This window comes from Scleropages formosus, chromosome 24 (genome assembly GCF_900964775.1).
Source record: "Scleropages formosus chromosome 24, fSclFor1.1, whole genome shotgun sequence".
NCBI lineage: Eukaryota > Metazoa > Chordata > Actinopteri > Osteoglossiformes > Osteoglossidae > Scleropages > Scleropages formosus.
In genome coordinates, this window is record NC_041829.1 from 12,007,020 (window position 1) to 12,024,900 (window position 17,881).

Sequence of the window (17,881 nt, forward strand, 5' to 3'; positions counted from 1 at the left end):
ATCAACAGCAGGAGAAAGAAATACAAATTGGTCCCCTGTACTGTCCCTCTGTTGGCTGCCAGCTGACAATGGAATCTTTTCTTCAATGAACCTTCTAACATGAGAGTCAAGACTGGGAGTAAGAGTGGTACTGCAGCACTACCGTATCCAGTGACAGCCCAGAGTGCACGTTATAATCACAGAAGCCATACGAAAACCAGACAATGGTCATGTGTCCCACAAGCTAAAATGGTCAACAGCATATATTTACACCATTTTCCAGTGTCGCTCTTTTCACGTGTGTCTGAGCTGCTGCTTTCTGGTTATTGAAATTAGTAAAGAAAGCTGACCTATGCTTGTGCCCATTTATAATGAGAATTAGAATTTCTCAATCCTTCTAAACTACAAAATACTCTTGCTGTTATCGGTGGCTTTGTTTGCTAAGTGGACCTGCACTGCAAATGCAAACAGTAACCACAGTAATATGAGTATGATGAGTGGATGTGAGTATGACATTCAATTAAAGGTATTTTTATAGCATGCTCTTCTGCCACAGTGACACATCGCTGAACAAAGGACCAGAGGCATAATGTAAATACTGTATAAGGTTGGCTATACATTAAATTACTACAATAACTGTATTCGTTATTAAAGCTATATTTATGCCTACTGGCCATGGAGGAAAGGAACAAAAAAACTTGCAAGTGAAGGGCAAGCAAGAAAAAAAGTACTGGAGGTCGAAGTGGCAGTGGCTGCCCACCCCTCTGGGTATTCTAGAAAGACATTTAATTCAATTTACAGCTATAGTGCAGCTGGTAGTGTAGTGGTTAGTGCTACTGCCTTTGGACCCAAAGGTTGCAGGTTTGAGCCTCACCTCCAGCTGTAGTACCTTTGAGCAAGGTACTTACCCTAAAATTACCCAGCTGTATAAAGGGGTAAATAATTGTAACCTCAGCAATGTAAGTCACTTGGGAGAAAAGTGTCAGGTAAATGTAATAATGTTTGAGTAGAACTGATGAGTTTTTAATGAGTGTGATGTGAGAGGAACTCACCAGGAGGCTTTAGTGGTCCAGACCTGGTGGACATGAGCAGTTCTGTTCATGAAACACCAGAGTGACCGGAGAAGGAATGAGAAAGCAGCGGGTGGGACTCCATTTATGGAAGATTTACGACAGCTTTGCACCCAACAACAGACGAGATGACTTCCTAACCAGGTACCTTCAGCGAAACAAATCAGTTGTGAGATGCGGTAAAAGCTACTCTGGGATTGAGCCAAACGTGCTGGTGACATCTGATCTGTGGAACATCATCTCACGCCACAGCGTAAACGTGTCCAGTGGTCTGTTGCGTTCTGGTCGCACGTGAGCTCTCCTGAAGCACCTGCAGAACCTCCATGGAGAGGAGCAGCGCTTCAGCTCCTCGCACCACACACAGCTACACACTGAGGCCAGGGGGAGGGGGACACAACTCCAACTTGGATTTCTGGGCATGGCGCTGTGAAGGACAGCGAAGTGCGAAGGTACACACTTTGTAGGATCACCACCTCCCTCCCTCCTGGAAGACACTGGTGTGGAGAAGCAGTACAGGTTCGGGAACAGGAAGCGCACCTGGAGCCACGTTGGTCCCGACAAATATTGACTTAGTGACGTCGCCACCTGGAACACGTGGCACAGAACACCTGGCGCGCGCGCACACACACGCGCGACTACAGCGCACTCCTCCAGCAGCCGCCTGCTCGCCTTCCCGGGTTTGACATGACCTGCCGCTGAGAACGATGGAACGGAGGGATCGATAAGGTGCGTGTGATCCAGGGTTCGAGCTCCGCGCGCTCTGCTCGTGCGCGCGCCGCTAGTACGGAGCGCGAGCGCAACCGCAGCCGCGGCGAATCACGCGGGACCTCCCGCCGTTCGCGTTCCTCGCCGGCGCTCGAAGGACGTGCCGGAATAGCTGTGCGCGAGCGCTGCGAGGAAAGCGTTGGGCGCACGTGAATGTCGCGTATAGGTGGGTCCCGTTAGTCCGTCCGGGGGGGGGGATCTGGCTGTTTGTCACGCCGGTAACTCCGTCACTTTCCGTCTTTAGCGCGGAGACGCGGTTCCCGGCACATGAGTGAAAAACGCGTTTATATATATTTTTATGCGCCGCGCGCGACCGTCCCGGGGGTTGGCCGTCATACATCATGTTTACATAAGGGAAATAAATGAAACATATAATTGTCATGATTAACAAAAAGCTCCAGTAAATAGGAACAGGGCCTTGTCTAGATCAAACATGGTAAAATAACTTTAAAATGTCACATGACGGCTCGTACACTGTTTACACTGGGAATGACACGAGCAGAGCCGCCCTGCTGTGTAACGAGCGACACAAGCGGCCGCCAGGGGGCCCCCTAACGAAGGATGCGCACAGGTGAGTGATGCGCACGGGTGAGTGATGCGCACGGGTGAATGGTTCCCCTGGTGTGGAAAAAAAAAGAAGGCGCCTGTCAGGGAAGAGAGAGAATAAACAAGGAAGAAGGGAAACTACAAGTTTAAGGCAGTTCTGTTCGTGCGTTTTAATTGCAAGTCAGTGTAGATAAAGGTGAGCTAATCCAGAAGTTTTGGTGTTTTGTTTGTTTGTTTTCAGAATTTTTCAAATAATTACTTACCTGGATCATTTATTATTTTAAAAATTCTGTTCTTTAATAGGGGGTGTGGTGGCGCAGTGGGTTGGACCACAGTCCTGCTCTCCGGTGGGTCTGGGGTTTGAGTCCCGCTTGGGGTGCCTTGCGATGGACTGGTGTCCCGTCCTGGGTGTGTCCCCTCCCCCTCTGGCCTTACGCCCTGTGTTGCCGGGTAGGCTCCGGTTCCCCGTGACCCCGTATGGGACAAGCAGTTCAGAAAGTGTGAGTGAGTGAGATGTACACATAGTTAAACCTTGATTCTCTTCCTTTGCAGACCTTCGGTGAATTGAGTTGGGAAGAGAGAGTTCCTGCCTTGCTCTGCCGCTGCAACAAGAACATTTAAAACCGAAATGCACGTGAGCTGCGTCAGTGCTGGGCAGCAGGAAGAGCACGAAGAACGTTGACCGTGCTTGCAGGTGTGCATTTCGGGGCCCAGCACTGCAAGGAGCTCGCTGACCGCGTCCTTTACCATGGAAGCGCAGGCCCACGGGGAGAGTAGGAACATCCAGGAGCTCTTCCATGAGATTGCCCAGGTGGGTTCGGCCCATTCCGCACGACGCAGGGCAGGCGTCCATTGTAGGTTCCTCGCATGTATCGTCAGTTACCCGACAGTGTGAGCCCACGAAGGACCTTCATTAGGCAAACATTTAAATTTTGGCCTCTGGTGGTCAGTGAAGTCACACTGAGCTTTTCCAGGTATCGCATGTCTAATGCTTGAAATAAACCGTGGAGGCTGGAGCCGAATTGTCCCCCCCTCCGCCGTCTCCAATCCTGTGCCCTGTACCTTCGCAGGATTCCTCGAACCACAGCCAGCCATGGTGGAAGGTGAAGCTCTTCGTCTGGGAGCCTGTGCTCTTTGGCACTTGGGACGGCGTCTTCACCACCTGCATGATCAATATTTTCGGGGTGGTTCTGTTCCTGCGCACCGGATGGCTCGTGGCAAGTTTCACATCAGTATAGTGCACGTCAAACCCTCTTCTGATCTTCAACGCGTCTCATGCTCTTCACTTGCCGAATGTGCCTTTGAAAGGGTTGTTGAAAGGTTGTTGTTAGTTGTAGTGTGTTGAGACGAGTCAGGGAATTCACTCGAGCGCTGTGAGCTCTTGATCCCGTCGGCCTCGCTGCGTCTTCGTTCAGCGAGCCCTCTTTCCGGCCTTCATCGTGTCTGCGGTGACCCGGCGTGACCGGTGTGCGACCGGGCCCGTGACATCAGTACACCCCTGTACACGCTAGTTTGTAGAGCAGTGAAGCGACGCAACCAGTCTTAGTGTATCCCACAAGGTCCCAACCCAGTTTGTGCACGAGACATTTCAAAGGACCGAACGCTGCTTTTCGCTGTAGACTCAACGATGTCCTTATCGGGTGAAACCGAACACCTTTCCTGTGGGATGGGATGAGCGGTTTTGGATAAGTGTGTCACCATGGCAGTTTTTCACCTTGTTGCTGTCCAGCACCCCAGTACTTTCCATGTACACTCTGGGGGTTCATACCCACTGGGCTTTGCCCCAGAAATATTCAGTAGTTCACAACACTGGCTTCAGGACTCTGTGTGTGTGTGTTGCTTCCAGATGTTCAAGCTGATTTTGATAGGAACAGTGCAGCCAGTTGGTAACGCCAGACCCAACAGCTCCCTTCCCTTGGTGGTGTTAATGCAACAATCGGCAAGAACGACCCGGTGCACTGAGAATTGTGGCGGTGTATGTGTTGCAGTCAGTAAGTTCTAGGACCGATCACTATGTGATGCTGATGTGGTCGTGAGCCACAGTTGTTTTGCGGCGCCACGTTGCGGTGGTCAGTCCTAGATGTTCTTGACCGTGCGTACACTAAGTGGGGTTGTGTGTTGTCTTTGTGGAGCGGTTCGCCGTGACCATGCTCGCGTCCCTCAGGAACAGGTTTTTTTTTTTTAATTTCTTCCTTCCCCTTTTCCCAAACCTTTATGTGCAGTTGGCCCCAGATCACCCTACTTCTCTTGGATACTTTGGAACCAGAGCAGCATTAAGCTTGAATAACTCCAGAGGTTCGGTCCTGGTCAGTGCCTCTCGGTTCCATCACCGTGCTCTGTTTGTGTCGTGCCAGGGAAACACGGGTGTGTGTGTGGGCATGCTCCTGGTGTCCCTGGTGGCGCTCGTGGCCCTCGTCACCGTGATGTCGGGCCTCGGCGTTTGTGAGCGCTGCAGCATCGGCGGAGGTGGGGTGTACTCCATGATCTCCACCATTCTCGGAGGCCGAGTGGGAGGCACCGTGGGACTCCTCTACGTCTTTGGCCAGGTATGAACGGTGAATTCGCTCTCTGATGGGAATGTTCCGACCAGCACGGTGTATATCCTGTTTTCGGCAGCTCAGTGTGTGTGTGTGTGTGGATTACAGGAGTCTTGCAATCCCCCAAACCCACCCTGCGTTGACGTCACGTTAACCGTTTTGTATTGTGATTTATGAACTGTGCACCCCTCTAAAACAATCGCATGACAACAACAGGGAGCAGAGTGTCAGGGTGGCCAGGCACGTGGCCGTGGCACCGACCGTAGCGTAACGTCTCGCCGCGTGTGGACCGGGTCCAGTGACGGCAGAGTGTTTTCCAGGTTAGCGCTGTGACGCGAATGTTCGTCAGTGTGTTGCAGGAGCCATGTACATCACGGGCTTTGCTGAGTCCATCACCCAGATACTGGGCCTGTCTAACGTTTGGGCTGTGCGGGGCGTCTCTGTGGCCGTTCTGCTGGGACTGCTGGGCATCAACCTCGCCGGAGTAAAGTGGATCGTCCGCCTGCAGCTGCTGCTTCTCTCTGTCCTGGCCGTGTCCACGCTGGACTTTGTGATCGGATCTTTCTCGCACCTGGATCCAGGTGCGTAATGCTCATCAGAGCGCCGGGTGTCCGCTGCAAACGGAATCCTGGGTCAGTCAGGGTTACGAAATGTTTCTGTAAAGTACATCTTGTGAAGTCGCAGCGCTGTACCGCGGTCACACCTGTGGCTGTGGTAGGGAAAACCTAACCTACGGTAGATAAAACGAGTACCTAAAAGAGAATAGAAGTAACCTTAATTTTATTTTTGATTTACATTTATTCACTTTGCTGACGCTTTTCTCCAAAGCGGCTTAAAATGTTAATCTGCTTACAATTATTTATACAGCTGGGTAATTTTACTGGACCAATTTAAGGTAAGTACCGTGCTGAAAGGTAATGCAACTGTAGGTGGAATTTAAACCTGCAACCTTTGGATCCAAGGGCAGCAATTCTAACCACTGGGCTACCAGCTGCCCCCTCCCTCCCCCCCCCACTTTATTTTTTCTTTGTTTCGGTGGAGTCTCAGGAGCATTTTGATGTGAGTGGAGGCCTCGGTGGGTCAGCATTGATCGGCGGAGCCTGCAGTTCATGCATTACCTATACTCACCGGCAGGCGGCGATTAGGGGAGCTGCCATAGCGTCATCGTGATCTTTACAGTATTGGGCGTTCGTCACACAGGAATGAATGGAATATTAGCCGTTGCTTGTGCTTGGACATGGGAGACTATTTAGTAATCGTCTAATATTAACAATTATAACAGATACAGGCATCCATCGATTTATAAACTCTATTCAAAATTTCGGCATAATGGCTCTTTGTTTTTCATTATCGGTTTTACAGAAGAAAAATCACTGCAACAAAATTTATTCAAAGCCTTTCCAAAAACATATAAATGAGTGATATAGAAGTGTACGAAGGCACTGTTGCAGTCTCTCGGCAATTCATCTCCCTAACTTACCCCCTAGTCACGTACCCATTAATTACCTCGTTAAGTGTTTGACAATCAGCGATTTGTGTGTCTGCATCCAGATCTTTCCGTGTCTTGGTGCGTTAGGAGTGCGAGGGTGTTGCAATATTGGAAGCGTAGGAAATTCTACAGGAGTGTCTGTAAACAGTTTAGGGAAAGTACCTTGCTCGAGGGCACTACAGCTGGAGGTGGCATTCGGAAAGGTGACCTTCAGAGCTAAAGGTCTACACCTTCATGCTGAGATCATGGTGGCGGTGGGGGGAGCCGCGCCTCTGCCGTAACGCGGTGTTCCCCCTGTGCGTGTACGTGGCCGAACGCCGTTCTGGGAGGTTATGAGGGAATTGCCGGCCCTGGTGTTCACTCCGAAGTACAGCGCGTGTGGGCCGGTGTGTGTTCCGTGAGCGCTATTGCAACGCTGCTGTCGAGAGCAAACGGCGCAGCCAAAGTGGATTGTAACACCCATTATGCTTTACAGCGTGCTGATGACGCCAGGGGAAATTAATGAGCAGTTTTTGGAGAGGATGAAAATGTAACGTATATTTTCCCTCGTAAATAGGCTCTCGATCTGAAATTTCAGTAAAGTTTTCTGGAACAAATAAGTTTTGTAAATCTAGGTATATGTGTACAATAAGGGGGCACGGTGTTGCGGTGGGTTGGACCGAGTCCTGCTCTCCGGTGGATCTGGGGTCCGAGTCCCGCTTGGGGTGCCTTGCGACGGGCTGGCGTCCCGTCCTGGGCGTGTCCCCTCCCCCCTCCGGCCTTTCGCCCTGCGTTGCCGGGTTAGGCTCCGGCTCCCCGCGACCCCGTATGGGACGAGCAGTTTCAGACGATGTGTGTGTGTACCATAGTGAGCAAGGAGTGTAAGCTGCTGTCCTAAGGGGTGTGCTGTGAGTTGCTGCAGAAAATGATGTAAATAATGTTGGACGGATTCATTCATACCGTGGCGCACAGCACCTTGGGTTTGGATGGGGCGAAGAAGGATGTCAACGGAAGTCCATTGCGGCTGTTTCTGTGTTTCTCTTACAAGAAAAGTTGGAACGCTGGCTTCTTGCCTTGTGCACAGATGTGTGTGTGTGGGTCAGGGTTAGGGTTAGGGTTAGGGTTACCCTTTGATGCACTGGCACGCCGCCCAAGGAGCACCGCCAAGCCTCGTGCCCAATGCTGCTGGATAGGCTCCAGTTCACCCAACTCTCGCCATGTGTAGTGTTTACGGTAGACGTGTTGGACATCCTTGCTCCAAGTCATTCATTCGGCGATTAGGGAACGAGCGGACGTACAGGGCCGTGCGCTCGTCCCTTTACCCTCCCAAGCTCCAGGAAGCCGATTGCACGGTTTCCTCTGTTTCCTGATGACCGAATTCCTGTGTGGGAGCCGAAGCCGAGACCTCCGAGCGCGTTTCCTTTCGGAGGTAAAAAGGGAAAGAGCGCCGCTTCACGTATCGAAACGGAACAAAACGGATGTTGAGTTTATTTTGTGCGATAAGGTCCTTCGCTTTTAGGCAGGCTTAGCGATGCTTCGTGATGCAAACGAGAGAGCAGCAATCTGTGGGATCGGCCGGCTCCTCCCGTCCTGTGAGCTCGGAGCCGACGTGGATCTAGAGACTCGGAGCGTCCGGCAGGAGACGCTGTCCAGATGTCTCTGAGCACTTATTAGTCTGCTAATGTAACATTTGTACTTCACTCTATACCGGGTGAAACATTGCCACAGTCTTAGCTAAAACCTGGTAAACCATGGTAAAACTTTTCTGTACGCGGCTTGTAACTTAGCGTTTAATGCTTCGTTGCCGTACAGACGTTAACAATAATTTTTGGCAGTGCGCGTATCTCATTGTACTTACTTTACATTTACATTTATTCATTTAGCAGACAGTTTGTCCAAAGCGACGTACATCTCAGCAAAAGTACAATTTATGCATCACATTAAGAGAAAGACATAGCTGCAGACATGTGACTCAAGTAAACCTCGTTTGTTGCCTACCGCTTGCCGCACCGAGGTTCATCGATCGAGTTCGTATCAGAATTAGAAACCAGAGATACACCACGTGCTGGGACGTCGGTGTTGTTTTTAGAAAGATTTCTTTGCTCCTTCAGTGTCACAGTAACATTACATTTGTAGCCCTTGGACCGACACACACACGCACGTGCCGTTCCTGAAATCTCCCAGCCCCCTCAAACCTCCTTCCTTGAGACTCTTGGCGATGGGGATGCTGACTGCTGACACACCGACTGCCCCCCACCCCGTTCCGGGACCGTAAATGACGTCGTGGTGCTCTTTGGCCGTGAGCTCTTGGCTGAACCCGGTGACACTTCTTGACCATTAACAGGAATCACGCGTGAGCATTTCGGCGACGCTCTGCTCTCATCTTCCTACATCTTATGAAGTAGCAGCTTGTCCGGACCGCTCGAGGGCATCGTATTTTAGAGGCGCTTTGTGAGTGAAGCTGCTTCGCAACCAGTATCTACTTTCAGAGCAGAGAAACGGACGTTGTCCGGAGCTGGACGGAAAGCCCTGCCGATGCACTAGGGACGTCATTCACAGTAACTGAGTTCAACAAGTGTGATTGCGTACACTGACATCGATTGTTTGTGTAAACCTTGGCCGGAGTGCTGCGGTAAACATGAATTCGATGGAGCCGACTGTAGCGGAGGGCGTAGCGGTTAAGGACTTTGGCACGAGCAGCTTCTCCCGAAGACCGCTGACTTGGGAGGGAGCAGCAGGCCGCCTTTCAGAAGGGTGGTCACTTCCTTTGGGATAAACATGCCGCTAAGGCGTGGGCGTGCATTCTTTCCCATCATGAGATAAGTGTGTGTGAGGGGAGGGGAGGGGAGGGTGGGAGCTGCGCTCATACGCACTGGCTTCAGGAGGGACCGTACGGCCTGGTGCTCTAATCCGGGCCGTTCAAGTTAAATTTAAATTCCTTTTTAACAGCTGTACCATTTTCTTAAAAAACAAAACATATTCCGTGCGCAAACTCATACCTGAAAAACACTATTTTATGTACTTGCCACTGTAGTATACTTCATTACTAATGAGGTATGAGGGGTCCCCTGGCCCGTTGTGGTCCCATGGTTGCTGCCCGAACATTGTTAATCAGCGGCTAAACCTTCATGCAGCTACTTCCGTAATGTAACATAAATGTTAATATATGGAAATTATTATTATTAGGAAGGTGATTATCCGGATATCGATGATTCCTAAAGTTCAGCTACTCGTGTGACGTACATTGGCTCATATGATGGAAACCACTTAAGAATCATGCGTCTGCATCTAAGTCTGTGTTAATGTAACGTACACATTGTATTTTCTCTGAGATGTACATCGTTTTGGAGAAAAGCATCTGCTAAATGAATACGTGTAAATCTAACTAAGCTCCTGTTAGATGCTCCTGCTGCAGGACAACATGTAACGCTCATAAACTGAACATACTCTACAGTGTAACCCTCATCTAACCTTTCTGTGACGAGAAGTGCAGGTGATCTGACGCACGAACGATCCAGGTGGAGACCCATTTCTCGTCGATTGCCGCAGGTTCAGCTTCCTTCTCCGTTCGTCGGCCGCGTTCTTTTGAGCCGCGTCTTAATGTATTTAAGCGAGAAACTTGCTTTTTTTCTATCAGCTGAGTGTTACCCACTTGTTTCCAGAACACGGCTTCGTTGGATACTCGGACACCCTGCTGAAGAGCAACGTGCTGCCAGACTACACGCCGGGGGAGACCTTCTTCACCGTCTTCGGGGTCTTCTTTCCGGCCGCCACGGGTATCCCAGCGCCCTTCCGACTCGGTTGTTTCTCGCGTTAAAGTAAAACGGATTGAAATAAAGTCTGAGCGGGACAATGAAATCACGTGTGCCGTTGTTTGCAAGCCAGTTAGTAGAAGGAAAGGAGAACTTCACTCTGCTTGGTAGCCGGCACGGTTACGTGGCGCAGGATGATGCTATTAGAGCAGTTGAGTAAATAAACAGCCAGGGTGCTGCGAGGTCTGCAGAATGTGTTACATGTGTTCAAGTTTCGGTGTTGGATACTAGGCTGGCTGACCCTGACCCTGAGCCCTGGATTTGTGATGTGGTGCAGGTGTGATGGCAGGCTTCAACATGAGCTCTGACCTTCAGAAGCCTGAGCACAACATCCCTGTGGGGACTCTGGCGGCTCTCTGCACCTCGTGGGTTCTCTTCTTTCATTCTTCCCAAGCTAGAACCAATTAAGCCTTTCATTTGTTTCAGTCCCTAAAGCTGTATAGCAGACAACTTTAGACAGACGTAAAACTTTTAAGCATTTGTAAACGTTTTCACTATTATAAATGTGTCTCGGACCGTTAGTATGGCTGTAATTTAGTCAATAGCTTAACCGAGCCTAATCGAAATCCCAGGAGGGATAAATCACTGCCGATAGTTCACATATCCACAGTTGTGTCCGTCTTCTTTCAAATAAAATGTATCTTTGGTCTGGATCCACAGGTGGTTCTTTTACCTCATCTTTGTTTTCCTGCTGGGAGCCATTTGCACCAGAGAGGCTCTGCGATATGACTTCCTAATAGCAGAAAAGGTAAACTCCACTTTCTTTACTTATACAGAGCTGTCAGACATTGCCAGATGCAGTGCTGGTGTAAGCCATCTATGCTTGGTTCTTTGCATAACAAACTGCAATGAAAGAGTTTACTTTTTTGGAAGAGATGGTGACAGGCCTAATGTACATTTAAGATTTTTTTTTTTTTTAGTCTTTACAAGTACGGTCTTCCCCAACATATTGAAGACTCATAATACGAGAACTTATACTTATGGCGTTAAGAGTGATCAAGGATAACTAGGAGAGCTGCTTCCTTAGGGTCGTGTTCTGATATGCTGGACTTGGTTCGAATTACATTTGCTACTGTTAATTTTGCATGTTTGGTAAAACAAGGATGACTCTTTGTGGCTCATTAATGTGCCGTTTAGTGACAGGACAACAGACATGGGACGGCGGACCTGCTGAACCCTGCGCCAGGGTCAACTGCAGCTCCATCACCCTCAGTGGCAACACTTATACTTCTATTTTGCGTTGTTGGGTTATACAGTATTTTCTGATTCCGTGTTAATGTTGATAACTCTTTAATGCTAAATTAGTTACTTTGTTTGTAATATTGATATATACAGGTGGTCCCTGACTTACAATGGAGTTTCGTTCCACGAAACCCATCGTATCGAAAATATCGTAAGTCGAAAATGCATTTAATGCACCTAATACACACCTCTGTGTGGCAGACTGGGAGATCCAGATTGCTTCTGCTGCCCAGCATCGGGAGAGAGTATTGCACCGCGTATCACTTGGTCAGGAAAAAATCAAAATTCAAAGTATGGTTTCTACTGAATGTCTATTGCCAGCTCACCATCGTAAAGTCGAAAAAATCGTAAGTCGAACCATCGTAAATTGGGGACCACCTGTAATTGAATTTTTACGCTGGCCATAGCGTTCAAATCAAGCAAGAGGAGAAAAGTTGAAGAAAATGTTGGACATTTCAGGTGAGATGGTTGATCCTGTACTTCTCGATTGAAGTGAACAAGCCAGTTTGTTTGATATACAGTGAAGCAGTTTCAGTTCTTAAGGAATATAATATTATTAGATGACACGTCACAAAACATGCATCTACGATTCACAAATTTCAAAGGCCCATTTCAAGAAAACAAGGTATCTAGGCCAGAAAAGTAAACTTTGGGGATAGTAGTGGCTTTTTAAAAACATATCCTTCCAGGTAGAATGGCTGGCCAAAGTGAACCGTACAGTAGCCAAAATCATCCAAACCAAGAAATTGATACTTTTTTCATAAAGCAAATTTCTTAAAGAATCCTCCGAGGGTGTTGTTGATACATCCTGAGAAAAAAGTTCAGTTTGCTAAAATAGACCAACTGAGAAAGACACTGTATTGACAAGGTGGCCTTTCGTGTTGAGCACATTTTAAAGATGCAAGGTTCAGATTTCAGTTATCGATGTGTATTGATTTTCAGTGTGCACCCAAATGCAACACCAGTATCTTATATCTATGTATTTGATAAATGGATGCTATACTATTATCTGATAAGGATAATATACTGTGTCTTGTTAAAGCAGTTAATTTAACACTGCTGCCTTGTACAATAATACACATAGGACCTAAAGAAAATACAAAAAAAAAATTTCTTCAATTTAGATATTTAACTTTCAGTATTTAATTTACCTTACGCCCTGAGTTGCCGGGTTAGGCTACGGTTCCCCGCGACCCCGTATGGGACAAGCGGTTCAGAAAATGTGTGTGTGTGTGTGTGTGTGTGTGTGTGTGTGTGTGTGTGTGTGTGTGTGTGTATTTAATTTACTGTGATTTTTGCATGTTTGGCCTTCAGACCAGTTCTCAATAACAATTGTGACCTTTGGAATTAAAAGAATTGACACCCCTGCCATGAACCAACATATTTGTCTCTGCCCAAAAGTATGGGTTTTGGATGTAGCCACAGTCAGCTGTGTTCATTCAGAGGCTTGACCTCTCAGCAGGGCATACTGGCCAGGTTCGTTGTGGACAGAGAGCAGGGGGTCTCATTGGCTCACTATCTCCTTGGGTTTCTCACAGGTTTCCTTGGTGGGCTTCTTGTTTTTGTTGGGCCTCTACATCTCCTCCCTGGCATCCTGCATGGGTGGCCTGTATGGGGCTCCCAGGATCCTCCAGTGTATTTCCCAGGAGAGAGTAATCCCAGCTTTGAGCTTCCTGGGAAGAGGGGTGGGTGTGAACTTGGTGCAGTCTTGTAATTTTTACACTGATGTGCTTGTAGTGCCTTTTGAGGCTAAGATTGTTGAGGATGATAATGTTCCCAAATGGAGACATAATTCTGTCCGTAAGTATGCTCCTAGATAAATACAGGGGAAAACATAAAACAAACATCTAACAGCCTACTAATATCAAGGACCTAACAAGGAGTAGGGCCACCCTTTGCCTCTATTTTAGCAGTTTGTTTAAAAAAAAAAAAAAAAATGTATAGATGTTTCATAAATTTTTGTATGACCAATATTATCGTTTGTCTTATTGATTGTAGATGTCAATCAATACAACAGTTGTAAATAAGCAATCTATGCATTGCATACTTTGTATAAAGCATACCGCTTTACAAGATGAAGAGAAGAGATTGACAATGTAAACATGTTGAACTCACATCAAAGTACTGTTTCCCTTCTGTTGTAACAGAGAGGTCCCAATAAAACCCCAGTAGCAGCCATCTGTTTGACCAGCCTGATCACCATGGCCTTCATCTTCATTGGGCAGGTCAACATCCTGGCCCCCATTGTGACCATAAACTTCATGCTGACTTATAGTGTTATTGACTACTCTTACTTCTGTGTGGCCATGAGCTATAACATTCAAGCCAAGGACAGCAGGCACCTGCCTAGGAATGTATGTTCAAATCGGTCCCTCTTATCGGCCAACCCCAACATCTATGGAACCAGTGGTGACTTTTTGGGTCCATCCAATGGGACGATGCTGGAGTTCACAAAGGATATGGACCAGATATTCCAGCCTCCCAAACCTGACACAGAAAGGGTCTCCACACCGAGCAGGAAAGCAAGCACCCATGGCAGGCAATCTCTGATGGAAAGCTTTGGCTTAGATCTTGGCAGACGGACATGTTCTGGTATAGGAAGGAGTGAATGGTCAGGGATGGAGAATACCCAGGAATTAGCCGATTGGACAGAGCACCAGGCAAGCCTTCAGGCAGAAGGACATTTACGGGAAGGCCAGATGGGGACTGGAGAGACTTGTAATGGGAGACAGACTGATGTTCCTACGAACCCTGGTTTCATGGAACTCCACAATACCCCAGAAGTGCTGATGGACTCTATGGGTAATCCTCAAATATTTTCATATTTTTAAATAAACAGTCCACATTATATTTAGATCCTGTTTTTGGCAATGTTACTATTAACCATAATTTAGATGACACCATTGTGCTAGACAATGTGCAAAGTTAGTTACAATGATTTACCTATTTATATAGCTGAGTAATTTTTACAGGAGAAGTTCAGTATAAGTTCATTGCTCAAGCATATTATTACAGGAGCAAGTATTCAAATTTTGGTCCTTCAGGTTCTACTATGTTACCTGCTGTCCTATTAGCAGTACTGTTTGCTACTGCAGTAGTACTAGCATTTTTTTGGATGTCATCTGTGAAAATATAGTGGTAAAATAAAAATGTAGTTTAAGTATAAATGTAACTTTTGTCTTAAATCTGATTTACAGAGACATTGTCTAAACAAGTATCACATGGATCAGAAATTCGACAGATGCCAAAATCCTTTTATTCCAAATTCTGCAACCACTGGATAGCATTATTTGGTGTAAGTTAACTCTATATTTTAGAGAATAAACTTTTCATGTTTTTTTTTTTTTTGTGATCCTGGGCTTTAAATACGTCTTACTTAACGTGCACTTTCTTTCCAGGCCATATGCTCCATTATGATAATGTTCGTCATACAGTGGGTGTATGCCTTGGTGAATATAATCATTGCCATAATACTCTTCCTATACATTGGACAAGCAAGCCCTGGTCTGCCACTAGGTAAATACAGAGCAACACTTCTTGAGATCCAAGGAAAAGCATGTATTTGAAAAGTTGAAGTCTAGAAGGCCAAATAATCAATGCAAATTAATCGCTTTTGAATTTGTGGGAGGGGCAAATTAAAAATGTTGCAGTTTATTTAAAAGTTAGCTTTACTTTGAAATGTATTCTGATGTAGTCCCACCACTGAGGACTGTAATCCCAATAGAAAACAAAAATATCCATCCTGACATGGTCACAAGAATACCCCTTTTTTTTCAACTTCTTTTCAAATCATCAGCCAAACTTAAGCCATTTACTACAGTAACAGCCTGCCTGTGCAGCTCTTGTATCACATTTCTGGAATACTTAATATAGTGTGCAACTCCGGGAAATGGTGCTACACTCCTTTTTTGGCTGTTAGACTGGAAAAACAAAAAAAAAAATGAGAGATCGTCCATTTTGTTAGTCATTTTTACACTGGAAAAGTAATGCAATGATGTTTCCCCATATTATTGTACTTTGTGTGACGTGGTATGGGCTAACAGCTTAGTGATTTGACTTTTGTCATTCTACCCGTTCACAGGAGCAGCTGCACGGTTTAACTTATTCAGATGGATCCGGACGTCTCTCGTGAACGTTGGAAGGTGTGTTGGCACGAAAAACATTTAATCCGCCTGCTTCTCTTGTTCATTAGTGATACGAACCAGTACATAGAGGGACAGTGACTGACTGAAGCCTTCTTTAACTCTTTATGAACCACATAATAAACTGTTCTTCTTGGAGATCTTGTGGAATTCTGTTAGTTGAGGGAGAAGTTAAGAAAAAGTGCAGCAGGCGCTAAAGATTACCATGGTATTACTTGTTAGAAAGGTAGCTGTGGATCTGAATATTTACGCTGAAGTTAAGTTTTTGGCTGAAGGCCTTGTCATTGTTTGTTGTTGCTGCTGAGTGTAACAGTGTTAAATACAGTATTTTAGTGGTAGCGATGGATGTGTAAGCATGAGTTTCTACAACCAGGGTAAGCCAGCCCCAACCAGATGGGCATGGGGTGAATAGTTTAAAATGTCTGAGTTATGTGCATTGTCTGTAGGAGAGAATCATCGCCTGATGACCGAATAGTGCTGATTCCCTCTTTCTCAATGATCGGTGTGGAGACGCAGCAGTTGACTGAAGACAATGCCGATTTCGCCGTGCGTGGCCGATACCACCACTCCTCCTTAATCAGCGCAGAACAGCTTGCACATCAACTGCAATGAGCATCCTGTGCATTTCACTGTGCACGTATCACATTTCATACTCCTCTAAGAATAAACAAGTCTACTGATAATGGCATATGAGTATTGATATGAATTTAATTATCAACGATCTAAACTTCTTAATGTTTCGCAGAATGTACAATAGAGACATTGATAGCACTCAGGGCACAGCCAGAGGAAGGCAAAGGGAAATTATTTTTAATTTACTTATTTTATGGCATTGACTTCTTAATTTTTTATTTTTTTTTGCTTCTGTTTAGCATATGGCTCAGTAAGACTGTATTAACTCTGGACTTCAGAACATACAAAAATCCATTGTTATCTTAGTAGTCTCAGGTGAGCTGTTTTGTACAAAATGTCAATTATATCTGTTGTAATGGATCAGATTTTTGTTGGCCAGTCACCACCATCCCTATGATTTCCAATCATATTATAATAGACCTTCTTTGAGTGATAAAAGGCATCACCTATATATAACAATAATAATCATTAACAATATAACAATAATAATCATTATAACAAAGAGTAATAATTGGTTCAGATCCTATGTTTCCAGTAGTATCTGAATGTGGGTGAATGTGCTTGTGATTGTCCTGTGATGAGCTGGTGCCTTGTGCAGAGTTTATCCTGCCTTGCACCTTTTCCTTTCAGGATGTTTCTACTGTGACCCTTCTTCGGGGTAAGCGGTTAATGAAAATGAATGAACAAATACTCTTGGTTAATAGCTTAGTGCTGTAACCATATAATTTGAATATATTGTATAACAGCTTACTCTCTGGATGTGTGTGTGATGGGAAGCACAGGACCATGATATGACTGGCTGGCTGTAGTTGGTAGTGTTCTTTTTTCTTTTTTTTTGTCCAAATAACTTTATTGAATAAAGCTGAATTCCACATTAGAACTGTCCTGCACTGTAATACATAAGATTGAAAATGGTCAGTCATTGCAAAATTATCAAGAATCTTTAAAATATAAAATCAGTACATGTTAGAAATGTTCTTTTTTAATACATAATTATAAAAAATCGAAACAAATGCCAGATTAAAATGTATTGTAATACAAATATTAAATACTATATAAGGAATAGTGCTCAAAGTAACCAATGCAATTTGGCTCACTATAAATTAATAATCACCCAAATTAATAAAAAATCTACAAAAACTGCTAAACCAGCAAACTCAAACTAACATGAAAATATATAATACAATATACATGGCATATTGTTTTGGGTACACGAGTCAGCTAAACACTACACAAAAATCATTGTATATTGCTTTGAAGAAAAGGAACTGCTAAATGAATAAATACAAATGTTTTGCACTGCTCAGTTGTCAAGAAGCACACAAAATTCAAATTCATTCCTTGTAAACGTGAAGAAATTGTAAGCTAAAACGCAAGTATTAAATGAAACTCCTGAAACACTGGAATTCTCGTACCTTAAATTAGTATTTCAAGGTATGACTACACTTACATTTACATTTATTCATTTAGCAGATGCTTTTGTCCAAAGCGATGTACATCTCAGCAAAAATACAATTTATGCATTACAGTAAGAGAAAGAGACATAACTGCAGACATGCGATTCTTAAGTAAATGAGTTTGTTACTTTCTACTTGATGCACTGATGTTCATCGCTCCAGTAGGTGCATAAAACGCAGGATAGATGAATCCTGATAACCTCCTACCAAAATTTTTTTTTTATAATAAT

At 45.5% G+C, this 17,881-nt stretch overlaps 1 protein-coding gene across 1 annotated transcript; it reads left to right on the forward strand.

The window, feature by feature from the left end:
• The first annotated feature begins 1,663 nt into the window (after nucleotides 1–1,663).
• slc12a8 (solute carrier family 12 member 8) lies at nucleotides 1,664–16,627 on the forward strand. Its single transcript, XM_018726446.2, has 14 exons — nucleotides 1,664–1,775; nucleotides 2,913–3,171; nucleotides 3,431–3,577; nucleotides 4,715–4,906; nucleotides 5,247–5,478; nucleotides 10,028–10,141; nucleotides 10,455–10,542; nucleotides 10,838–10,925; nucleotides 12,958–13,104; nucleotides 13,567–14,221; nucleotides 14,617–14,714; nucleotides 14,818–14,935; nucleotides 15,501–15,561; nucleotides 16,008–16,627. The coding sequence occupies exons 2-14, from the start codon at nucleotides 3,109–3,111 to the stop codon at nucleotides 16,171–16,173; spliced, it is 2,169 nt and encodes a 722-aa protein (XP_018581962.1). The 5' UTR covers nucleotides 1,664–1,775; nucleotides 2,913–3,108; the 3' UTR covers nucleotides 16,174–16,627.
• Nucleotides 16,628–17,881: the final 1,254 nt, after the last annotated feature.